Genomic DNA, 26718 nt, shown 5'->3' with positions numbered 1-26718 from the left:
TATTTACCTTTATGGAAATGCTACCTTACATGTTGAATGTGTTAAATCCAATAATTCACCAACATTGTACCACAAAATGAATAGCAATAGAAAACATAAACATTGAAGGAAGGGGAATGAAATGAGAGCATCATCCTTGTATCTAGAATTACTGAGATTTTTTTAAACACTGTTTGACATTTGACATATAGTATGCTGTAATAATGTGATTGATGTTTTCCTTTCAGACATGATATTGAGGAGAAAAATAACCAAATCTTTGTACAATCATGAACCCACTGAAGGATTTCAACAATGTAAAAGCCCAGCTTCATCAATTGAGTTTTGAAATGAGTACCAATAAAGAATGCATTTTGTCACTGCTAAAGTTACTGAGATCACTGTAATGTGAAAATAAATGTATTCTACAGTATATTTATACAAAATAACTCACACATTTATGCTCTTGGCAATTGTAAGCAAATTTCCAATTTATTTCCCATTTCCATGTATTAAATTGACTATGGAGAGAGAAGTATCCCTACAGTTTGTCCACAGGGACAATAAGGACATAATTCATATATCCAGTGATTAATCATTAGGGATCATAGAGAAAGAAAAAAGTATGGCCAAATCATAAGCATAGGTGACTGAATTATTGTTAATGTTTACACTTCAACAGATTAATTAGTTTCACTACTCTTATTGATAACTGCATTACTTCATAATGTTCTTAATAATGGGTGTCATACCATTTTTCAAAATCTTAATTTAAACATTTGTTAGTTAACACCAAATACAAGAGTATTGCTCAGTATCTTTATTCAAACTGATGGAATGAGCCCTTGAACATGTTTAATCCTTTATCATTATTGTGTTCCTTGGTAAAAGAAATGACCCATTATATAATGCAGTGTCAGCTTATTGATACAAAGAGAAATAATGTGTGGCAGCACAGGATATCATCTTGAAAGGCATCATTTATCTTCATTTAAATAATTTTAAACAAGTTCAACTTGAAGAACAACTAAATCTTTGTACAATGAATGCCCTTTCACTGTAGAATAAAAAGGGCAATCTCCAAGCAGTGGAATGGAAGTGGAAATGTAATTACGGTATAGACACACACACACACACACACACACACACACACGCACACACACACACACACACACACACACACAATGCTAAAAATAAATTGAGTTTAAGCTTGGCTCCTTAATGTATTAAAAAAACAATGCATCATCAGAGTGACAAAGCCACTTTTTAATTACTGTGCAGCATCAGAGGACAATAATAGAATCAGCAACGTTATATAAAATACTTACTCTACTTCAAATTGTATATGCTAAAATGTATCAAGGAATGTCACCCATTTATAAAACCAGATACATCAAGAAAATTCAAGCTACAATGAATCTGTAACTGTGGCATGTACTGTATATTACTTAAAAACAGAAGAAAATAGCTGGGGTACAAAGTGTAGCCTAAATATATTGTAATATATTAAGAAATGTACCAAAAATAATTAAATATAGACTGCAGAATATATTCTTACACTTCAAATCTACTTGATGCACATCTAAAAATGTTAAACTGAATAGAAACTCCCCAGCATATTAAATCCCCCCAGTTTCTGTGCTATCAATGACATTGCCCTGGCTGTCCATCTGAATTAATTGAGGTTTTGAGCTCTATGCTGGTCATTCTTTTTTAATATTCATATTAATGATGTTTCTCTAGATAAAAAAGAAAGTGAGTGTCTGTCTGTCTGTGAGTGTGTGTGCGTGTGTGATGAGCCATCTCATTTAATTATTTATCACACATCTAGGATGTTATATCATTATATGTTATACTGAGACTAACCACAAGAGTACACTCTTTCACCTCTTAGAATTTATGACAGGTCTGTTCTGGGTCAACAACAACACAAACATCTTTCTAAAGAATTTATACTTGTTGTCCTTAATTGATTTCCACACTACATTTGTTTTGGAGGACTATATAATTCCTTATGTTCCAACTGGACTGAATAAACTTGAAATGGGACCAAGCATACAATTAATCATATCAGAACAGAGAAAAAAAAGTATGAAGACTGTGTGGTCAGTTTTTGAAATGTGTCAAATTGTTATGTAAATAAAAGGTTATGTATCAGGACAATGGTAATGTAAAGTTGTTATTTACAGTTCTTAGATTGTTTTTTCACCCCTATTGCAGGTAGAATTGACTTTTGTTTCATACTTTGCTTCTACTAATAATTGTGTTGTTACAATAGCAGTCATTTTCAATCCTAATGTCACAGCATCTATGTAAAGAAAATACTCTCAAAGTTGAAGTGCAAACCAGACAGATTAATGCAAATGGGAGGGGTATTGCAAGGTCAATAAAAAAACACCAGCTTTTCATTTTTTCATACTTAACTTGATAAGGTTGCATGATGCCGCAGGGCATGCATAAACTCTTTGCCTGTATTGAAGGTTTGCAAACATGGCAGGACTTGTATAAAACAGATGCATTCTGGTGGATCACCTACTGTGCTTTCCCTAAGGGCAGTGACACAGCAAATCAGCTCACACTGCAAACAAAATGTTCAGAAAAAACACTCAAGGTAGAAGAACAATCAGCTGTTTAACCAGTTAAGGACCAAGGTCTCTTTTGAACTGCTGCTAGAGCAGTGACATGCTAATACGATTTTTTATTTTAGTGTTGTTAAACTTAAAGCATGTGGATATAGCCTATGCATTTAAATGTTTTACCATGTGATATTTTTCTTAAACTGGATAGTTATGTATACAACATTTTGTATGTATCTAATAAAATATGTATATAGCTATTATTATTATTATTATTATTATTATTATTATTATTATTAAATAAACCAGCATGCCTAGTACTTGTATAGAAGTAATGTCAGAACCAGCATTTCTCAGTATTTAGATTGTTTCCTATATTTTACAATGTCTTTGCAGATTCGAAAATGAAGGTGTTGGATCTCGTAGCCACGTAGAAACACGCAAAATGTTTCGAGGTATTAATTATTCAATATATTGGTAAAACTACATTTCCCATGATGCCCGGCGCCAGCATATAACCATATTCAAAACATATTTAAATTGACAGAATTGTTTCATCAGCTGTAAAGTATATTACAATCCACTGTGTAGTATTGTATTCATTTCTTAAATTAGTAAACGATCTTTTATTTTGATTCCGTGTTACAAACTATGACCTATAACCTAAAATGGCGGCGCCCATGAACTGGTATTGCTCCACTTGTCTGTGAAGAACAGAGGCTTAAAATAATACTTTTACACAGACAGTTTTATTTATATTGATATATTGACATGAAACCGTCTTACCCTTTCGAAATACCCGGCATTATGACATTGTATTGCATTGTATTGTCTCCATTATCCGATTGCCATACAGTACAGCTAATACTGAACACAGCAGCTACAGTGACTGCAGTGCTCAGGTCCCAGACTCAGTAGTCGACCACAATGCAGCTCTGCGTAGTGAACTCTGCTGTCAGACGCCTTCTGGATGTCAGGATATTAAAAGTAATACGAAGAAAACAAGGCTACAGCGCCTGCACTGTGGTGCGACACCGCTGGATGAGACATGTGCCCTCTGTCAGCCTGTACTGCTGCAAGCGGATCAGTTCCCAAAGCCAAAAGGTACCTGAACATTTTGTACAAATGTAGACGTGTTGTGAAACGTAAAGTGAGAAACAGGGGAAGTAATACAAGTACGACGCTGGAGCCAAGGGTCGTGGGTGCAGTCCCAGGTGGGGGGCACTGTTGTTGTACCCTTGAGCAAAGGTACTGTACCTGGATGGCTCCAGTATAGACTCAGCAGTAGGAAATAATGTAAAAATGATGCAAAATATTGTAACAATTGTAAGTTACACCGATCAGCCATAACATTATGACCACTGACAGGTGAAGTGAGTAACACTGATAATCTCGTTATCATGGCACCTGTCAGTGGGTGGGATATATTAGGCAGCAAGTGAACATTTTGTCCTCAAAGTTGATGTGTTAGAAGCAGGAAAAATGGGCAGCGTAAGGATCTGAGCGACTTTGACAAGGGCCAAATTGTGATGGCTAGACGACTGGGTCAGAGCATCTCCAAAACTGCAGCTCTTGTGGGGTGATCCCGGTCTGCAGTGGTCAGTACCTATCAAAAGTGGTACAAAGAAGGAAAAGCGCTGAACCGGCGACAGGGTCATGGGCAGCCAAGGCTCATTGATGCACGTGGGGAGCGAAGGCTGGCCCTTGTGGTCCGATCCAACAGACGAGCTACTGTAGCTCAAATTGCTGAAAAAGTGAATGCTGGTTCTGATAGAAAGGTGTCAGAACACACAGTGCATCGCAGTTTGTTGCGTATGGGGCTGCGTAGCCGCAGACCAGTCAGGGTGCCCATGCTGACCCCTGTCCACTGCCGAAAGCGCCTACAATGGGCACATGAGCATCAGAACTGGACCACGGAGCAATGGAAGAAGGTGGCCTGGTCTGTTCACAAGTTCATAGTGTTGACTTGGCCTCCAAATTCTCCAGATCTCAATCCAGTCGAGCATCTGTGGGATGTGCTGGACAAACAAGTCCGATCCATGGAGGCCCCACCTCGCAACTTACAGGACTTAAAGGATCTGCTGCTAACGTCTTGGTGCCAGATACCACAGCACACCTTCAGAGGTCTAGTGGAGTCCATGCCTCGACGGGTCAGGGCTGTTTTGGCGGCAAAAGGGGGACCTACACAATATTAGGCAGGTGGTCATAATGTTATGGCTGATCGGTGTAAGGTTAAGGGTATGTGCTAATAAATATAATAATAATACATTTTGTGACATGTGTCTATTGTGTTTGTTTTACAGGATGCTATTGACATGTCTAAATTTCCTGTGGAAAACATAAGAAATTTCAGTATTATTGCCCATATTGATCATGGGAAAAGTACCCTCGCAGATAGACTTCTGGAATTAACAGGTACTGTATCTGTATTAGCTTTACTATATTACAAATCTCAGACTCTGTGCAGATATGATGTTGAGTCACAGTTTTACTGTAATTGTGGTGTAAAATGTAATTTACAAGTCTTTGGAACAGAAGCAATCATTTGTAAAACCTACAAAGTTTGCGTGTTCCTGTGTTTATCTCAGGGAATAAAGAAATGACTGTCTTTGTAAGAGAAAAACAGTACTTCTCTGACATATCCAATGGCACAAGTTTTTAAGACAATTCTCAAATAGGAGGGTAGTGGTGTATATTCTCAAATGTTCTGAATATTAAGACAGACTGTTATTCGGTAGTTACTTGATTCCCTGAATGTGTTGTGATTATTGTTGCTTGTTTCACACATTTGATTAATCCCATAATTGTTGAATCTGTTATTTCATAGGAGCAATTGCTAAATCAGGAGGCAATAAGCAAGTGCTGGACAAGCTGCAGGTGGAGCGAGAGAGAGGGATCACAGTGAAAGCACAGACCGCCTCCCTGTTCTACTCTCATGAAGGACAAACCTATCTGCTCAATCTTATAGATACACCTGTGAGTTTTAAAGCTTCAGCGTGTTATTACAATACATTACATGCATTACTACACATTTGTAATGTCTTAACACTTAATTTATTTGGTTTACCCCGTTACAATAACTGATATCTAACATTATACTTGACAGAAGCCTATTAATCAACAGTCTTGGTTTAATAGTGTTATAAATTATTCCTTATTTAATAAGTTATATCAATGGAAATCATACCATGTCTGTGTATTAATCTCCTGATACACTATTGCAGTGTTAATCAGGAAATCTTAAGACAATGGGGAAAAAAGATTGTAACCATTTGGTTAAGCCAAAATTGTTTGTTACCCAGGACTAGTTTAATTCTTTATGGCATGCACAGTGTTGGCATTCATACAAAATGTGAGAAAACTTCCCTTTTTATATTATTTTTCATTTTTTCCCCCCAATAGAGTACAATAAGGTTTCGTGGCATATGTCTGCTGTAATTCATAAGCATTTTAGCTTTTGCAAATTAAATTGTCAGGTCATAATGAGTTGTTCAATCCCTTTTGAGAGCTATTGTAATTGTATTTTGTTCTTGTTTGTTTAGGGCCACGTTGATTTTAGCTATGAGGTTTCCAGGTCAATTTCGGCTTGTCAAGGTGTTCTCCTAGTAGTGGATGCGAATCAGGTATTTCCCTTGTGTGTCTGCTTTTAATAACATCACTTAAAGGTCTTATGAGGAATTGAAAGAAATTTAGAAACTGATTACTGGGATTTCCTCATATGTCAATATCCCTATTTTTGTTCTTTCCTTTTTATATTCTGGAGTTTAGCATTCATGTTTTTCCAATCCTTGTGCCAATCGTGAAGCTGACATATATTCTGCAAGGGGGAGCATTTTACACATTTATAAATACTGTAATCAGTGTTGAGCACAGACTCTTCATACATGTGATGAAGCTGAGATCATAAAATCATAATGTCCTCATGTCAACTCTGCAGTGTTAATATTCCATGAAACGTGCATTGACATATAATTGTGTGCTGTATGTGTCTGTGTGTGCATGTAGCTCATGAAGGATGTAGTAAACATGATTCTTCTATATGCCCGGCGTAGAAGATCAAGTGATGAAATCTGTTGGTCCTGTTTTCAAGGGGATTCAGGCACAGACGGTGGCTAACTTTTTTCTGGCCTTTGAAGCCCAGCTGACCATCATTCCAGTGATAAACAAGGTAACAGTGATTACTGATCATTACAAAGGACCAGTGACTACAAAATCAGTAAACCGTACCACTCGGTTATAATATGAACAGTTTAAAATGGTCAGTCATTTGCCAGATCTGATGAACAAGTGTGAAAAACAAATGAATAAGGACATCAGATGTCATCCACCCTACCCACAAAAACATTCAGTTGTTTTATAGTGTTTGGGGGTCCGTCTTTTCCTCACAATACGGCAGGAATAGACTTTCCATCTTTCAGTTTGACATGGTTCATCCTCGTTCTTTCCCGGGGTGCTCTGGTATATTTCGATCAGGTGGCATGGTTTTAAAAAGTGATATTATGGGTATGATTGTAATGTGAGTCTCATTTTTTCCTTCTTGGCTTGTTTTAGATTGATTTGAAAAATGCAGACCCCGAGAGAGTCGAGAGGCAGATTGAAAAAGTATTTGATATTCCGAAAGAAGACTGTATAAAGGTATAAAAAACCTTATTTTATATTTAATTATGTTTAATTCTAGTCTGAATTGAATCCTCCCTGTCCTCAAATTCATTTTGTCATTCTTTCTTGATTTCAGATATCTGCCAAACTGGGGACAAATGTTGATCAAGTTCTCAAGGAGGTGGTGAAGAGAATCCCACCGTAAGTCGACTCTTTCCAGGATTTTCCTACACTTTTGTAGAAGCATGGTGAAAGGATATGTCTTGTACTAATTCTGGCGATACATTTTGAGATGAATTAATCAATTGTGATCATCTTTTCTATGTGTGCTAAATAGTAGGTCAATATGTGAACGCTGTACTTGTTCCAGCATGTGAATTATGAATGTTTATGTTTAATGTCTGCTTTTCTTTTGTGTTTGTGTGTGTTTAGGCCAACATTTAGTGTGAAGGACCCATTTAGGGCTCTGGTGTTTGACTCCAATTTTGACCACTATAGAGGCGTCATCGCCAATATCGCCCTGTTCGGAGGGCAGGTGCGTAAAGGAGACCGCATTGTTTCAGCACACTTGGGGAAAGCATATGAAGTCAACGAGCTTGGACTCCTCCGGCCTGAAGAACACCCGACAGAGAAGCTGTAAGACATTCAGAGTCCTCACTGTTGGAAGTGATGATAATTCAACAATCGTTTATTTATATTTTGGGATTTTTACGTGATGTTGAATCTCCGTATGTTAATGAAGTCAACAATTGGTTGTTTCAATAAAGTCAGTGTTTGAAAGACGACACTTTTTCACATCCTACCTGACCGATATCATTGCTCTTCAGGTATGCGGGGCAGGTGGGCTATGTAATCGCCGGCATGAAGGAAGTGAAGGAGGCTCAGATCGGAGACACTCTGTTCTTGCACAAACATCCCGTTGAACCCCTACCAGGATTTAAACCGGCCAAGCCAATGGTTTTTGCTGGTACCTCTAAAGACTATCACTATTTGAGTCAATAGTTTGTTTTCTAATTGAGTAAGAGTGTTTCGCAAGCACCGCTCTCATGTTGGGGCTCGGTTGGTGTCTGTAGGGATGTACCCGGTGGACCAGTCGGACTACAGCAGCCTGCGCAGTGCCGTGGAGAAGCTGACCCTGAACGACTCCAGTGTGACGGTGCACCGGGACAGCAGCCCCGCCCTGGGCGCCGGCTGGAGGTGAGCCCGGCCGAGGAAGTCCGCATCCCCCACTCGTTTTATACCATCTCTGTCCCTGTATACAAGGACATTTTCAAAGGAGAGGACCTTTAAATACACTCCTAATGGAATGGAAATTGTGTCCTGCGTGTTGTCTGTCCAGGCTGGGATTCCTGGGTCTTCTCCACATGGAAGTGTTTAACCAGCGGTTGGAGCAGGAGTACAATGCCAGTGTCATCGTAACGGCCCCAACGGTTCCGTACAAGGCGGTGCTGTCATCGGCTAAACTCATAAAGGTTTGTGCGGTGATGTTTTCGATTCAATCTAACAAACCATTTATCGACTTCACGATTGAATGTATATATTTTAAGCAGTATTTGTATAAACTATGAAGAATCCCCTTTAAAACACCAGACACAGTTTGGGTAGCTCATGATGATTGTTGTATTTGCAGGAATATGGTGCAGAAGAGATTACCATTGTCAACCCAGCTCAGTTTCCTGACAAGTCCCAAGTTTCTGAGTATTTGGAGCCCATGGTTTGTGGGACTATAATTACCCCTGATGACTACGTCGGCAAGATTATGACTTTGTGTCTGGTATGCTTGTATATGTTTCATCTTGCCTTGATCTAATAACACTGAAAACCTCAAATGTCTTCGTTCAGAGAGAAGAATGTGTTGTGCAGTGCGTACGCTCTTATAAGTGAAGGTGCAATTGCAGTATAAATGATACATTAAGTTACGTGTTGGTTTGCATGCAGTGGGAAATGGTGACTGATGAGTGACAGAACAGAATCTCATGCAGGAATACAACCTGAGTACAAACAGTATAGCAGGTGTAGGTATTATTAGAAATTAATCTTACCAAAACAGTTTGTGTATGATTTCCAAAACACTATATGTTATTCTTTGGGTTAAATACTGTGTGAATTCATATGTATCAGCTTGGAACACCTTTGGAATGAACTTAATAGAATCACAGACTGATTCATGTTTATAATTATTTATTTGATCTTACAGAATCGTAGAGCTGTGCAGAAAAACACAATTTACATTGACGAGCACCGAGTTATGCTGAAATATCTCTTTCCTCTCAATGAAATCGTGATTGACTTCTATGACAACCTAAAGTCCCTCTCTTCTGGATATGCCAGGTAGGACCGCAGACGTTTGCTTCTAGAGACCTGCTGACCAACATAATGAACTTCTATTTAATTGAATTGTTCTCCATGTAAAAATATGTATTTCCCACTTAATTATTTAATAGTTGTAACTATTTAAGTAGCAAATACAATTATATATCAACTTTTATACTGTTTAGAACAGGAACATCCAAACAAATTCATATACTTGCATGTGAATCTCTGTTTATGTGCAAATTAAACTAAAAGAATAAATAATACAAGATCTACATATGTATAACTACACCCCCCCCACACACACTATCTCACGTACACTTAGTCCTACCTGTTCATCATGATAATTCTTCGATTACATAATTTTAGATCGATTTTTGAGAGACACTTGCATGAAAGCAAAAGTCATCCTCCGATAACTGAATTGAATTTCCTCTGGGAAAAATATAAATATTAAACATCTAATATCTTGAAGCAGGTCTCAAGAGGACAGTCCTAGACAGTTGTTTTTCTGTAATTGGTCAAAACGTCCTCCGCTTTGTGAAACGGGACTGAGCAGCCCATTTGGTTTGCTATCCGTCACAGGATAGCAGGGTCTCGGAGACGGTCCCAAAATAAATCGTAATCAATGGTGTCAAAAGAGTCAAGAACAAAGGCGATCACATTTGTCTAGGATCTGGTGACAAGAAATCACTGAGCAAATCTATTTTAGAGCTATAAAAAAAATTGGCCAAATTGACAAGTAATGGAGAAGCTTTTAATTTCTTGTGGGATATTTAGGAAAGTCAGATTTCAGTGGAGAACACGCCTATCAAAATAGCTTTTATTCTTCACAGTTTCGGATGACAGTATACACTAATGAAGGTTGTTTTATATCCGCTATCTTAAATAGAAATGGAAGCATATTTTTAGCTTTACTATACCTGTTCCTCGTTATTCTTTCAGCTGAGGTGTTTATCTGTTTTGTTTTGTCTTCTGTTTAGCTTTGACTATGAAGATGCCGGGTACCAATCAGCAGCCTTAATAAAGCTGGACTTCTTGTTAAATGGGAAGCCTGTGGAGGAACTTACCACTATTGCTCACAAGTGCGTATTTTCCGCCATACGGCCCTGGCTGCTGTTAACTCTCTGTGATTTGCTTTAGGCATGGATATATATATGTTATTTGTCAGGATTGGATACATGTTTTATTTATGTCATTAGCTGTATGAGCAGCTGGTAAGAGTGCACTACTGTTTTTAAATATATCGATCTGCAGTACAGACCATTGTTTTGACTGTTTTGTGTAACTTAATCAACACTAAGAACATACAGCATATAAAACAAAGATGATCGCAGGACATGATTCTGCATAGTAGGCCCCCATGTCAAATATTTCATTTGTATTTGATGTAACATGTCATTGCATGTATGAAACATGTTAAATGGATAATGTAAAAGCTCTGGATTTATTGTGTCTTCAGAGACAAAGCATACGCGGTGGGCAAAGCCATGTGTGAACGACTCCAAGACTCGATACCCAGGCAGCTTTTTGAAATCGCTATCCAGGCAGCGATTGGCAGCAAAGTGATTGCCAGGGAGACGTAAGTACATTCATTATTGAGGGTGAAGTGTTCATGGATTTACTTTTAGATGTAATGCTCGGCTGTATGTTGTTGTGTACCTCGTTTTAAAAGTCATCTTGTCATCTTCTGTCCTTACATTGTTGCTCACATTTTGATCTTTCGTGTTTAAATTGTAATTAACTTCACCTATTTTTTTCAGGATAAAAGCCTACCGGAAGAATGTGCTGGCAAAATGTGTATGTATTCAATTTAATATATGTTTTCAGTTACGATGGACTGTTCTTTTGAAAATGAAAGTGATTTTGTACCTTGGCCTAATTTTTCTCCCCCTCCCTTTTCAGTATGGAGGTGATATAACCCGTAAAATGAAACTCTTGAAAAAGCAAGCAGAAGGCAAAAAGAAGATGAGAAGAATCGGGAACATTGAAGTACCAAAGGATGCATTCATTAATGTTTTAAAGCGAAATGACAGATAGAAACTATATGTAACAAGTTTATTTTTCTCAGCGAGACGTTTCATATAATTGAAGTGCGAGAGATGAAAAAATACCATAAAAGAAATCATTTGATGTGAATAATTTGAAAAAGGTTTTATGTAGTTTAAAAAAATTAAACCTCCCAAGGAATGTTATCCCAGTTTCATATTGAATAACGTTGTGTGGCAAAAAGATGTGTATGCATTCTGTGGGGAGAAAATGCAAACATCAAACTATTCTCATAATTTAATTCTCTTGTGTTTGTAAATATACAGCTGTAGATGTATAAATTGTTACTTGTACGGACCAGGGCGCATATCTTTTTCTTTTACATTATGATAATAGTTTATTCACTGTGGTTCCTCATGCATGGCAGATTTGATTTGCAAGGGCAAACACTACCGAATGAAAAACACATCAAGATCTATGCTTCCTGCCGATAGGAAGGTCAGCCCAATTTCTCCTCTATAAATACCCATTCTTGTTGTTATGCAATCTCTTTAGAACTCATTTGGGAGTCTCACCTTCTTGTTTCCATTTCCCCTCAGATCTAATTTATTGTGTTACAAAATACTCCTGGCTTTACGAAACTTACCTTGACATATGTCACAACATACTTTTGTGTTACTGACATTTGTTTGTTGAAGGCTTTATAATGATGCCACTAAGCAATCCATTCTATGCTTAAGATACTGGGGTATTGAAGTAAACATGTCTACGGTTGTTTACTTTGTATTAATCACAATCAGAGAGTGATAATTATGTAGTCAAACTTATTTGCCACACCTTTTATTTTACACAACGGGCTGGATTGAATATTATCCAGAACTGAAATCATTGTAATGCCACACAAAGAAGACTAACACTACATTGGGCAGAGTCTGTTACAGCCAAGTGCACCTTAGAGACCATGTTAAACATATAAATAGTAGGATGTTTATGTTCTAGAATCTAGAACAAGGACAAAATAATAAGGCAGGATCTGGAATGACAAGTCATGAGAGAATCATTGAATGCAGACCAGCTGTTGCGTCAGTTGGAGGATTAGATGCAGCTGCAACTTCTAACAACCTGAACCTAAAGGTGCCTAAAAAACAACAGGACCTTATTTAGTGCAGGACATTTTTAAACATCATCCATTAAGAACATGTCACTCCCGGGCTCAACTTAATTGGTTGGCCTCATATAAGCTGCAAGGCAGACTTGGCAGCAGCGTTGTTTCAACTAAACCGAAGAATCTCATGCTATTACTTTCAGACAACCAAAAGCATCTCCTGGGTTCTGCATTGCTGTAGGTTGTTGCAATACTAGTGTAATAGACTTGAGAACAGAATATTCAGCGATACAAGTGATAAATTAGTCTTTTAATGAAAATTAAAAGATTCTTTCAAGAATAGAATCAATTTGTCCTTTACTATTAGAACTCCATACTTTTATTAAGACCCCCCCCCCCCTGTTGTAAGAAAATATATTCTTTATTGGATTCAGTAGCTTCTATTATTCATGAAGCCTTACTGATGAAAATCAATTCCATCTCTAAGCAGCTCAGTTCACTAGACCAAGCTTACATTCAGTATGTAAAGATAAAACCTGTGCACACGGCAAACAATCATCTAAATAGGAAACATGAAAAAGAACCTGGTGTGCATTTGATATTTAAAAGTAAAATGAGGTATGCAAAATTAAGTATAAACTACTGATTGATTTATATGAAAAAAATATTTCTCAAAAGGAAATTAAAGTAACCTTGTTGACATTTGCCCTTTGTAATTTAGTAAAGTCCTGTCAAGTTCATCCCATCACATTTCAATGCAGTTAAAGACGACTCCACTTGTTTTTGCTAATATGACAACCTAATTTAAACACTCACTCCAGTGGGAATTAAAGAAACTTCTCAATTATCAAAATAAACTAAACACTTCACAATTTCATCATTTGATTTAACTTTTTATTATGAGAGTGGATAAATAAATTGAAATACAACATATGACATGGTTCCAGAGAACATTGGTTATAGATATATATTAAAGAAAACATAAAAGCAACATTGACAAGATAGTTCTTTATTAACTAAGTGCATACAATTTCAAGAAAAGTATTTTAGTGTGAGGGTTTTTCAAAACATCATCAGCCTTTGTAGGTTCAATAAAAAATGCATACTTTTGAAATAGAATTGCATTACTATTCAATATCCCAACAATACTCACTATAAACATTGCTTTTGGCAAGAGAGAATCTGTTTTAAAGTACAGACAAGTGCGCTTATAAAAGGTAAAAAAAAAAAAGATGCATGCTCAGAAAATAAAAATCAGATGTGATTTGTGTAGTAAAAAAATAATAAAAAATAACATCGTGTGGCTCATAGTTTATAAGTAAACCAGCCAAGGAGTGAATCTTAAGAGTACAGTACAAGGGCAAGACCCGCTTGAAGAACTGCATCCCGCTGCATCGGGTTCATATTTAACAGCAGAGACCATATTTAAAGGAGTGATTATCGGAGACAACAAATAGTCTTACTCGACTCCTGTAACCAGTTTCCAGCTCAGTATGTAACAGTTTTCACTGTGAAGGTACCTGTTGAATATCTACATTGAGGCTGACAAACATGAGGTGCAATACCTCACCTGTGAATGGTTTACGATCATTTTAGCATTTCAGAATACAAATAAGGGTATATGTACAAAATAAGGAACTGCAGTAAGGTATGTAACAGTTGACGTCTGTGATGTTTCACCAAAGACACATTTCAAAATACTTATTTGACAAAGAAAAAAACAAGGCCAGCTGTCAGATTTCTGTGCTTTGTGCGATGAACACAATAAGTAGTGGACATCGCACATTGGTGCAAAGAGCTAATAAATGAAGACCTCCAGAGGCTCTGCAATCCAGCAGTCCTTATTAATGCATTTTCCACCTCATAAAAACCAAAAGGACCCCTTTAAACAGTTAATTTACAGTACAAGTAGTTGGTGTAGCCCACACAAATGATGTCCCATTACGTTTCTGCACAGGTTGTTCAACGCATTTCTCGTTTTTCTCGTCCTTGCTCATCAGGTGCAACATCCATCTTCAGTTTTTGTAGTTCTTCATACTGTGCACGGGATCCACAAGTCTATTGTGTACATGCATTAACCCTTTAAAAGGAATATGTTCTGACATGAATCACTCATGTTAATCGAGACATCGTGTTTCATGCATGAGAAACTTTTCACTCTATATACACAAAAAAAAAAATCACTATATTTGGACTGTTCACTAAAACCATTCTAATGTGTAACGAGTTAGAAGAATAACTTGGATATCAAGAATGAACTGAAATAGAAGAATGGGAGAAGAATGAGGGAATCCTACCCTATGCAAATATCCGACTCACCTTTAAAGTACTTCACCGTTTTCACTCTCAGCTCTAGAGTGGCATCTTCATCACAGACAAAGATAGTCCGGGGGTGCTGCTGGAAGGCTGACACGGTCCACATGTGATTGACGCCTTCTTCAATCGCCTTGTATAAAGCAAAAGCCTTGTGGGCCCCTGTGATTAAAATCAAGACCTATTTCATAAAGAAAAAGAATAAAAACATGAGTTTATTAAATCAAATGTTGTCATTCTCTCTCTTCAAGCTACAAAGTGGACAAACAATGCATTAAATGTGACGTGTTGCACTGGTGGACAGTTTAATAATCTGTAATGAAAACTGAACCCACAATGAAAGAGAGAGAATTAAGAATACAAATAAAATGGCTACCTCTTTAGCGTCCATCACCGTCCCAACTCCAACTGTTAAAGCCATGGTAGGGACTTTAGACAGGTCATTCCCGAAGAACCTCGCATTGGCTACGATCGTGTCCTTAGCTAAAGTCTTCACCCTGGTCCTCGAGACCAGACTGGACCCCGGCTCATTGAAAGCAATGTGTCCATCAGGACCGATGCCTTGAAAAAGGAAAGGAGAGAAGGTTACTTTATTGCAGGATCAGAGAAATAAATTAAACTCTATCCATCTCTTCCCTGATAATGAATTCACTTTGATTGTAGCCACTGTCTTTCATTCAATCCGCCATGATTAATCTAGATTCCATAATTGAATACATCCCTTAATTAATTTTGTTTGTTTGTCCCTTAGGTTTTAAGCATTCAGAAATCGATTCCACATGACTTGTGGTAAGGAATATTTTTACCTTGATTTTAGTGACACAGACTAAACTGAAGAGTCGCATCCACTCTCTAATTAACACCCAACAAGGGGCTGAATTAATAATACTAATTGAACTGCAGAAGAAGATAAAGTGTGCAATCAAATTTGATATATAAAATATAGAGGTGACCATTATTTAAGTGGACAAATTAATTTAGGATTAAAGTTACATACTTTATAGATAATTTTCACACGGTCATACTATAAAGTAATACAATCTAACCTCCAACAAACAGCTCAATTCCACCTGCTTCAGCAATGCTTTTTTCAAACGCCTCACATTCAGCTTGCAAGTTGACCGCATTGCCATTGAGTATGTGAGCGTTGGCAGGATCGATATCGATGTGTTTGAAGAAATTGTTCCACATGTAAGAGTGGTAACTTTCCGGGTGGTCTCTCGGAAGTCCTGTCGCAAGAGATGGATTCAGTCACCCTCACTAAAGCAAGATATTTCACATTCAAATAAAAACTATTTGAAGAAAGAGAAAAAAGTAACTTAATTATTTAACCACAAGCTGATTTTATGATGCAGTGGTAAAAGGATTTCCACAGTCCTGGTGTATATCCTGAGGAAAGCCTTCCAGCTCATTCTATGCTTACAAAAAGCTGCCACGTAAGCAAAACTAAACTGTTTTTCACAACTTTAACCTGTAGTGACTCAGATGCCCTTCCTGTAAAACTGCTGACAAGGAAACGTTTTTTTTTTCCCTTTCTTTCTTTCTTTCTTCTTGGAAAACAAACAGATGTCTCTCGTGTGAAAGAAAGCAGCTCACCAACATATTCGTCCATATTGAAGGTTTTCACATATTTAAAAGAGATATCCCCACTCTTGTGGTATTCAATTAACTTTTTGTAGCAGCCCAATGGCGTACTTCCTATAAAGAAAGAAAACAGAAATAAGACAGTTACGCTTGATCATATTATACTGATATGCACATAAACAAGAGATCACCAGGTATATTAGAATATGATTTACAATAATCTAAATTTAAATAAATTATATAAAGAAAAATAAATACTTAGCATACAACATGTAGCCGACAAATAATGGAGTGTAAACTATTCCTATAGATCATCATCATTCAGGGATCACAACTTGAACCCTTAAAGGAGAATTTACTATTTTAAAATGTCACATTTTAAAATGTTATCATTTCTTCATTCGTGGTTACAAACTGTTTATCGTGTTAATAGGTGTGCAATGGCTTACCTGTGGGCAATCCCAATGTGAAGTATTTCTGTGGACCAGGTCTAAACTGGATAATGCAGTTGCGAATGTATTTGGCAGCCCATTCACTGGCCAAATCATAGTCCTCCAGGATTACTAGTCTCATTGCGTTCCTTCTGACAGTAGGCTTAAATAACTGCAAAAGAAAATGTCATATATGTTAAAGAAGATGCATATAAGCAATGGCAAATTAAAGCCAATTAAAGGGATATTTTGGATGGGTTTATTAGGCTGATATGCACTTTAATCTGCAGAGAGCTGCTTCAGTTGGGCTTAAGTCCAAGCAATGCACCAGGATCTATCACGACTTCACCCAGCTACACTGCTCTGGCCTTGTTATAGATGTTATAGATACAACACACGTTACTCTTGCATACGTGTTTAATGTTGGTCAAGTATTTCAACGTCACTTCAAATGGTGTCAGTAAGTTTAAACTGGGAAAGCTTTGCAAAGAATGGCCTCCCAGTGCTAAACCAGACTTCAACAAAGCAAGAGGGCAAAAACCCAAAACGAAAGGATACACTAGCCTAAAAAGACGTATTTTCATAAAAAGCTGAATCTAATATTAATATATGTTTATATGTTTTAGATCGAGAATCATCCTAATGCATAAGCTTATTGAAATGAAATCCTAACGAGAATCAATGAAACATTATGCTGGATGTGGTGACATGTTGCATAAGACAGCATTACATATATATATATATATATATATATATATATATATATATATATATATATATATATATATATATATATTATAATAAATAACACACACTGCATATTTATTATATACAACACTGAAGGGTGCCTTTACTCACGTCTCGCTGTTGTTGCTGCTGCTGCTGCCTCCTCTGCGGCCTCAGTGAACCCTGGTCATGTGACTCAGATCACATGCGCGCTCCCTCACGTGAACTGATACTTCAACCTCATTGGCTGAGGAAGGAGGTCTTAAAATTGAATTGCGCCTATGAGAAAGTAGTTTAATAACACATTATAGTATTTTATTAATGAATGCATATCGTATATGTATATTAGCCAATAGTCCTACTTCTTCTCTCATATCATTTTTATGTGTATTTATTTGCAGTAACCCACATTTATAATTGTATTTATGTTGTTGAAAATTAATGCACTACCCCCATGTTTTATGGGCTATTCCTGACCAAATAAGTAATACTGTTCAGCTGTTGGTTAATTTAATTTGCTTGTTAAATGAGGATTGTCTGTTCAGAAGTGGGGTTGTATATCATTTGTTAATGTAATGTAAACAGCACATGTAAGATATTGGCCACTTAAAATATAGGGATTAAAAATGCATGTGTTTTTTGTTGTTGTTGTTGTTGTTGTTTAAGTTCCATAATTCAATTTAATTACATAAAAACAGCTACAATATGCCTTTGGAGCCTGGGCCTGTAGCTGGGGGACTAAGCTGTGATACACTGGTGTTGTATCCAGGGGAAAGACATTTTCTTCTGCTTGTGTCATGGCACCCTGGAGAAGTGCCTGCACTGATGAGCCTTTGTCTTGAAAGAGGCTTAGCTTTATATATGGTGAGCATGCTTTGCACTTGTTTAAACAAGAAAAGTATGTCTTAATTTTGTCTTAATCTATTCTGGGTTGGTTTTAAAAATCTGATTCTAAAGAAAGCAAGCAAATGGAATACAATATCTACACTGCCTTGTGTGCAATCCATTATTTGAGTATATTGAAATAATTATATATTTTTTTAACAGGACACACAACAAGCTTCCTTGGACACTAGATCTGTTGACATCTAATGTAGAGTTAAAATGGCTATTGACGTTCTCAGTACAAATATAGAACTCTATTAATAGACCATCTTCTCGCTGCCTAAACAGAGCCCTGTAGCTGAACACTCTTCACTTGAACTGAACAAAATACAATACTGTGCCCCAACATTCCTATCAAGGTATGAATCCAATTGATATTCTTATTGTTACTTCCATTCAGTGATTACTTTGAGCAGTCTTTGCTGTATTTATGGAAAATATAAACATTAGAAAGCCTATTTTTACGCAAGGGATTTGCTGTCTGAAAGTAATTGCTTAGATCTGAATGTTAAAAATGGCTTTGCTTAAAGTTATTGAAGTGCAAAGAAAGGTCATTAGGACACGCTGGGCAAGAAATAGCTGTAATATAATTGCATACAATGTAAAATGCTTTCATTCTGCATTGTTTTATATAATTGGTATTCATGAGTATGTGAATAGAAATAGGGGACTTACATTTGCTTTATGTGAGTGATTCATTACTTGTGAAAAATAAAACAAAAACACAACTATGACAATAATTAATTTCAGATTCACAGTAACCAGAAGAGTTGCCCAAGCATAACATTTTAATATAGCAGTATTAGGTTTGTATCTTCTTGTTTTGTACAATGATCCCACTAACCAAGAACGTAAACATTTTACTTGGATGTTTTTATTTCTAACCTCTGCGAGCCCAAACATGAATTTAAAGTTTTCTGATATTCATCTTGGCTTAAACAAGCCTATATTGCCTAAGTTTTGTGAATGCATGTTTGAATTGCATATTTGGGTAGCTCCAGAAGATCACCAAAATAACAGTTTCACTTTTAAAAATGTAAATATCTGAAGCTCTCCCAGTGCTGTCCTAACTGTTGCTGTCAGCATTTTTGCTGCAATGGTCCTTGCTAATAATCTGAACTTTAAACCAAAACATGTAATAGGTCACGCACATATGCAAAATATATAAATAACTTTCAAAATAAAACTGTTTTTTTTTAAGTGTTCCAAATAAATATAGTCACAAAGTCAATTGAGAGAATGAGCCTTTAATCAATTTTTAAATTGGAATTCTTGGACATTTTTTGATACAGAAGGTGGGTTCTTATGAAGACAATTTTGGTTTAATCATACTGGAATTAATCCCCAAGGAATCCCATGTTGAATTTATATAATCCTGTTAATTACTCTTCCTCCAGAATGGGTGACTTCCAACAGTTTGATCAAGACTTTTACCAATCAGGTTTTAACATTGACGAACAGGGACAAGATAACTACCGCTATGATGCCTCAAGCCAACAATTTCAACACGTGTAAGAAATCAAAATCACTTTAGGTCATCAGTTTAGTTGTATAATTTTAACGTAATTCTTTTTCAGATTAGTGCATAACAGTGACAGTCTTGTCCTGTTTATTCAAGAGCTATGACTCCTGTGTAATGTATTATTCCCAAATTGATAATACAATTTTAGTTAAGCATTGTTGTTTGTTTTTGTGATTGGGATTCTCAACAGACATTAGGTCCAGCCATACCACATTTAAGTAAAAGTAACGATTGTTTTTCATAGAATTATTAGAATTTCAGAACTGGGTGGCATATGAATACACCCTTGCAATGACAGCAATCTGAACAAATAGTGATGATTGTATTGGCAAATGTAGGAAAGAAGTCACAGCAGATGGAAAGAAGGTGTATAAGATATTGATTGTTTACTGTAACCTGAGAAAATGCAGTGTGTAATGAAGAACTGTTCAAGTGAATTTTCTGTGTGTGTGTGTGTGTCTGGTTTGGTTTCTGATACATCCATGCAGCGATTGCGGTACTCCCACACCAAGAATATTTACTCCTCCTGGGGGGTTTATGCACTCTGAACAATCTTATACTGGCCAAGTATTACACCCCACAAGGCCAGTGGGTTCAGCGTACACGGGAACTGACACTTATGAAGAAGAACCTCCATTACTAGAAGGTAAAAGATCTTACGGTAGTTCCTTCTGTGAAATAGCAGCGGTTTCTTTTTAACTGTACCACTCCTTGTGCTTACAAAGAGCATCCTCAATGTGATTGCAACACTTTGAACCCTTGGGAGCCCTTTAGCCATATTATATATATATACTTGAAACAGCTGAAATACACTGTATTCAATTATTCAAAGTAAAAGTCCAGATGATGTGCTAATTAAAGCAATCTTAAATGTAGTGCAGCTTGTAACATTTGGAAGATCTCTGAAAGATTGTTGTTGCAGGTCCTGCTGCTGTTCATCAGACAGGTCATGGCATTTGCACCGTGTTTCTAAACTTAATTTTGCTTTCCCTTTAGAACTAGGTATAAACTTTGACCACATCTGGCAGAAGACATTAACAGTTTTGAACCCATTCAAGCCAGCAGATGGCAGCATCATGAATGAGACCGATCTCACTGGACCAATGGTTTTTTGCGTAGCACTTGGAGCGACTTTGTTACTGGTGGGTTTACTCTGACTTTTTGACGTTGACATGTTGGTATATTCAGATTGGTGGTTTGAATGATGTTAAATGATGGTATGGTGATACAATTGGCATGACTCACAATTCACAATCAAAAAGTACATATGCATTTGATTTCTGTTCAAGTGACCTTACTGTAATGTAATATATGTTTAATCAAACAACAATCTAAATGGAAGGATGAGAGAAGCCTCCATGTCCCACAAATTATTATTCCATAGCCCTCCAAAACTGTAACTTAACTAATTGGTTGGTCAACTTGAAAACACTGACACATAAATACTTAATTGGACAGGAAATAAACTATTTGATGCTGTTACTTGACTTAGACCTTACAGACCTCCTTTCATTGTGCTGCAAAATCTAGTATGGATTGTGTTTCTACTGTATCAGGGAAGTACTGCATTGTTTTAATTATAATGCAAGGATGTATGATAGTGCAGTGGTGGGTTTCTTCTCATCAGCTGCCTTTTTACTGTGACAGCATATTTGATCATTACCTTGGAGGGCAATTTAAAAAACAAAGACAAATGTGCTATTACAATATCTGAATTATAGACAACCTTGTCTGTAAGCATCTATTTGTGTGTTTATTTATTTATTATTATTATTATTATAAATATTAGAATTATTATTATTATTATTATTATTATTATATACAGGTAGTGGTACATATGTGCATACATGGACAGGTACACACTTTGCATATATGTTGTATGGCCCGTGTGCCCTGGTGTTTCCATTTTTTTTGTGCACTACCGTGAGATTAAATGTATTTATGAAAATAGCAATTATTAATGCCTTGGATTCTCTTTGCCTCTGCACGTGTACAGGCGGGTAAAGCTCACTTTGGGTACGTGTATGGCATCAGTGCCATGGGATGCCTGGGGATGTACGCACTGTTGAACTTGATGAGTGTGACTGAAGTCTCCTATGGCTGTGTGGCCAGTGTCCTGGGTTACTGCCTTCTTCCGATGGTCAGCCTGTCCAGTTTGGCTGTGTTCTTCTCATTGCAGTGAGTATTATCAGCCTAAATTATATCATGCCATTTAATACTCTTACTCTCCTCTGGTGGTGTGTATTTTAATTTGGGAAATATTTTATGGAATTCTTGTTCATGTGGTATTATATATATATATATATATATATATATATATATATATATATATATTATTGCATTATTAGAGAGATGTGAATTCCAAAATAGATACCTTACTCATTGTGCATGTGTGTTCATACATTTCTGCCTGGTTAAAGACTTACACAAACTTAGTGACACTGTGCTGTAAGCTAGCCACAATTTGATATTAAATTGGTATGAGAATGTATAAATCAGCACTCAAATTCTCTTGACTGTGGCAGCAATTGCTTAAAAACAAACCAATAAAAGCAAACGTGTTTACTACTTTCTACGGTTGTTGCACTTTATGTGGAAGGCACACATTTGTGATTTGCAGAACTAGGCAAAACAATGTTTTTTAGACTACTAGAATAAATTACTTTCCATGTGTAAATATGTATAAACAGTAATGCTGAGATAGTTTATGATGCAAGTCTATTCAGGTATCAGTTGCAGAGATTGCACAATGCCTGAAATACTCAAGTGAGACTAATAACAAAGAAGTGGGAGGATTTATAATCATGTTATTTGGTCAGTCTTTCTCCCTTTCTCCTCAGTAGGTCAATATAAACGTAAAGGGCCTTCAATTTCATATGCAGTTTAATTTAATACAGCCCAAGCCTCTTACATTACAGAAATAATGGTGTCAGGTTTTTGTGGATCCTCTGTGGATTGCTGCAACAAAGAACTGCAGAAATGACAGTAATCTTTTTGGCAATAAAAGAGAGTTATGTATTAACTTGTAATTTCTTTGACACTTAGCTTTATGCTTACAGTATACTACCTGGAAATATCCCCCTAAAAAATAAAACTTTCACCATGGGGAAAAAATATTTTGTTGTAATAAAATCATATGTAATAAAGGGGCTCCACTTTTTTAAAGTTTGTATTTTATATATCTAGTCTGTTATATTACATCTAACTATTTACAATAAAGACCTAAGTGCACTAACATAAAAAAAATGAATTATTAATTGGATGAAAGGATTATGGGTTACTGTTACCCACAATAAAGCACAATGTGTAAAATGTTACTTTGGTTTAACTTGGTATCTCCTAGAGGACATAGTTCCTGTCGAGTAGCATACAAATCTGTAATCGTCTCTGCAGTGTCCCAGCCCTTAGCGTTACTGTCTCTGACTCATACAGACTATGTCAGTGTGGTGCAAAATGACTACAATCGCCCCCAATGATTTTCTCCCTATTGCTGTGTTTGTTCACAAGCATACTATGTCTAATTGTTTGCTTGACTCAATTTATTTATTTTTTTCAGAGGAATTCTTGGGATTATTTTGGCTCTTGTGATCATTGGTTGGTGCAGTTTGTCGGCTTCAAAAATATTCATCTCCACCCTGGCAATGAATGACCAACAGTTACTGATCGCTTATCCCTGTGCTTTACTCTATGGAGTCTTCGCTCTTCTGACTGTCTTCTGAACTCTCTCTCTGTTTGGGGGGACAACATTAACAAAATGGTAACAACAACCAAAAAAGAATCAGATTTCAAATGAAAATTTTAACTTGTAAATTACTAACATATTTTATAGTATAGTGATTGTGTAATCAGAATTGAATCCACATAGATTTACAATGATATGGATATGAATTAATGTATTGTTTTTACATTGCAAAAGATGATTGCATACTTGTATAGTATAAATTATATTTTTTTCATATGCTTTGCAATTAGAATGTTTTTGTTTTTTTTCACCTCGGACCTGTTTTGTAAAATGTAAGAAATATGTGGAGCAATAATTATAAATTATTAAAGGGCAAAAGTAAGCTTTAACATGAATAACTTTGTTTAATACAGACATGTTTGAAACTAAAATAAAAAAAATATTCACACATAATTTAATGTAAAGAGAAATACTTTTAAAATATTTGTATGGCTGATGAATATTGCAGCAGAGATTATAACACCCAGAAATGCAGTCACTTGAAGAAAAAATACATTCAGATTGTTTAATCGCTTATATGAAAGCTGCAGAGTCTTCAGTGAGGTTATCATAGCCCCTAATGGTCCACATTCATTCCCTGCCTATCTATATATGATTATAATCTGGAGCTGCTGCACACACAGCAAACTAGGAGGTGATAAGTCTTGTTTAGTCAGACAATTGACTCTGCAGAATGTGATTTCAGCATGATAGCATTGCAGCCCAAAAAACGAGAATCTTGCAAATTTCATTAACGTTCCCAAATATGCATCGGAATATAATGACGGAGGAAAAAATCTAATTAGTTGCTAATTACATTTTTTATTATTTAACTTAATGTTCTGCGGATCATTGTGCAGATAAGGCATAATGAGGCAGGAGAAATCATTTGCGGAGTCGCTGGCAGATAGTTATAGAAATGGGTTGTGACAACATGCATGTGGATGTCTTAAATGCTGTCTTTAAGGATTAGTTAGCATATCATCGCATACAAAATGATATTGACAGGATTTAAGGCATTCATGAATATTCCATTAAATGTTCAAGAACCCAGTTACTAAAGAAATCCATAATGAGATAACAGCAATTGAGTCCTTGGGCTATAATTCCTTTTGGGGTTGCACAGCGTAGGCAATGGTACTCTTTTGTGAAATAAGGTCATTAATGATTTCTAAGAACCTTTAAATGGGAAGCTTCAATATCTGATTTATGCTTAGGAAATTAAAAAAAAAGTAATTGTATCCTGATTTTATGAATGCCATTGATGTGGTCTTATCGAGAGACCTAAAGCATCGTGCAATTTCAATGACATTACGTCTGGTAACATGGAATTTCATCAGTTACAAGCACGTTCCATCCCTATGATATTATAAGGAGTTTGTTTGTAAACCATTATTCAATTTGCATTGTTTTTTAACATGTTACATATTTAATTTAATTACAGACTTATTCTCTCGCTGTTTGTCTAATGCTCCTTGTATTCTTGAAAAAGGCAACAAGAGAAAAAAATATTGTTTCATTATTTAAGTGGTTTATGAACTCAATAATTGGGCTTATTTATAGAACCCTCTCATATACATATAATATAATTGTATGTATTTGTAGAAAAAAAATTATTATCTGTGCTTATTGAGCCAAACACTATCTCACATTTCAATCTACAGACAATGGTTTACAGAGGACCTGATCAGAGAGTCACTATTATGCTAAATGATTCCTAAATCATAGTCTAATCATTTATTTTATTTTACATTATTAAACTCTTGCTAAGTTTAAATGCAAGTAATCAGGACAGCAGTGTCCCCCACCTGGGATTGAACCCACGCCCCCTCTGCTCCACCCTCCAGAGCCCTAACTGTTACTCCACAGTCATGTACTATATATCATGTGTTATATTCAATTGTAGTAGTCTACATCATATTCAATAAAGTGTTTTAGAGATACATAATCAGGAAACCCATTTGTTATGCATGTATTATGTCTAAACTGTTAACTTTATGATACTACTGGGATGCTCCTTACTATGGTTAACATACACAAATGAGGAGGACTTTCAAAATTATATACTCCTGACCATTAGAAGCATGTAGGACAACTGTTCATTGAGATTAGGAAATACGGCACTTTAAAGTGAGATTAAAATTGCTCATGCAACTTTATCATATGTTTCACACTGTCAATGCTGTTGGTGTTGATAGATATTACATTAACATTCTATTGAACTTTAATGATCAAATAGTTTAATCTTAATTGATTTTCAATTGAATCTCCTTTTGATATGAAATTGGGCCATATAATCTAAAGCATTTCCCAAATCCTCTATTTTCTAAGAAAACCTACTGGTGAGGTTTATTGCTACAGAGCTCCACAGATGCAAGCACAAATTGTCAATGCCATGTTTTGGAAGATACAGTGCTATTGTATCACTATTATGTATATGCTTACTCACTACCAATAGAGATATTAACTGAAAGATGCATGGGGTAACGTGCCAATGTCTTTCTGCAGAGGTAGCGTATTGGCAGGGTGCCAGTTTGCTAGAACTAAACACAGTCGGATAAGATTAATTGAATATATTTTGAAGTGGTAAGCAGATTTAGAGTGCAGTTAATTGCAAGAGATTGGAATAAATGCCACTAGGTCTGTTCTGCATATCAAGAGGGATTAGTGACCTTCACTTGCAGGTAATTATTTAAGGATAAGGAGCAAGATGTGAACAGTAATTTTTTGTTAAATAGTTTAAAATTGTAAAAAAAATGTGCTTAAAAGTAACCTTTGGCCAACTTTTAGACTAGCATTAATATGCCATTGATGAATTGCCTCCCAAAGGTAAATGGGAATAGTACACTTTTAAAATGTAAGAAAGGTATGTAATGTAGAAAGATAATCATACATTGCTATATTTGGTCTAGTTTCTAGTTATCTGTTGAATACAAAGGTTCCTGATTTTAATGGAATATTGTGTGCCTAGTCTT

General features: G+C 36.2%; 3 protein-coding genes across 3 annotated transcripts; 2 read left to right on the top strand and 1 right to left on the bottom strand.

Moving 5' to 3' along the window:
* Positions 1-3212: 3212 nt before the first annotated feature.
* Positions 3213-11814, top strand: guf1 (GTP binding elongation factor GUF1). Its single transcript, XM_066720609.1, has 17 exons — positions 3213-3659; positions 4859-4970; positions 5383-5531; positions 6098-6178; positions 6646-6723; positions 7107-7190; positions 7291-7355; positions 7587-7790; positions 7982-8121; positions 8228-8351; positions 8494-8626; positions 8785-8928; positions 9352-9485; positions 10451-10552; positions 10930-11049; positions 11231-11267; positions 11373-11814. The coding sequence occupies exons 1-17, from the start codon at positions 3483-3485 to the stop codon at positions 11505-11507; spliced, it is 2019 nt and encodes a 672-aa protein (XP_066576706.1). The 5' UTR covers positions 3213-3482; the 3' UTR covers positions 11508-11814.
* Positions 11815-13441: 1627 nt separating this feature from the next.
* gnpda2 (glucosamine-6-phosphate deaminase 2) lies at positions 13442-17830 on the bottom strand. The gene is made up of 7 exons (XM_066720610.1): positions 17748-17830; positions 16908-17061; positions 16471-16572; positions 15921-16103; positions 15251-15435; positions 14881-15055; positions 13442-14641 (listed from the first exon to the last, which is right to left on the bottom strand). Exons 2-7 carry the CDS (start codon positions 17029-17031, stop codon positions 14577-14579), a joined length of 834 nt encoding a protein of 277 aa, XP_066576707.1. The 5' UTR covers positions 17032-17061; positions 17748-17830; the 3' UTR covers positions 13442-14576.
* A 945-nt stretch (positions 17831-18775) lies between these two features.
* LOC136766791 (protein YIPF5) lies at positions 18776-24157 on the top strand. Its single transcript, XM_066720608.1, has 6 exons — positions 18776-18859; positions 19898-20011; positions 20511-20668; positions 21019-21164; positions 22019-22200; positions 23579-24157. Exons 2-6 carry the CDS (start codon positions 19899-19901, stop codon positions 23739-23741), a joined length of 762 nt encoding a protein of 253 aa, XP_066576705.1. The 5' UTR covers positions 18776-18859; position 19898; the 3' UTR covers positions 23742-24157.
* The last annotated feature ends 2561 nt before the right edge of the window (positions 24158-26718 follow it).

Source organism: Amia ocellicauda, chromosome 13 (genome assembly GCF_036373705.1).
Source record: "Amia ocellicauda isolate fAmiCal2 chromosome 13, fAmiCal2.hap1, whole genome shotgun sequence".
Taxonomy (NCBI): domain Eukaryota; kingdom Metazoa; phylum Chordata; class Actinopteri; order Amiiformes; family Amiidae; genus Amia; species Amia ocellicauda.
Note: the sequence above shows the minus strand (reverse complement) of the source record. Positions and strands in the feature narration are given on the sequence as shown.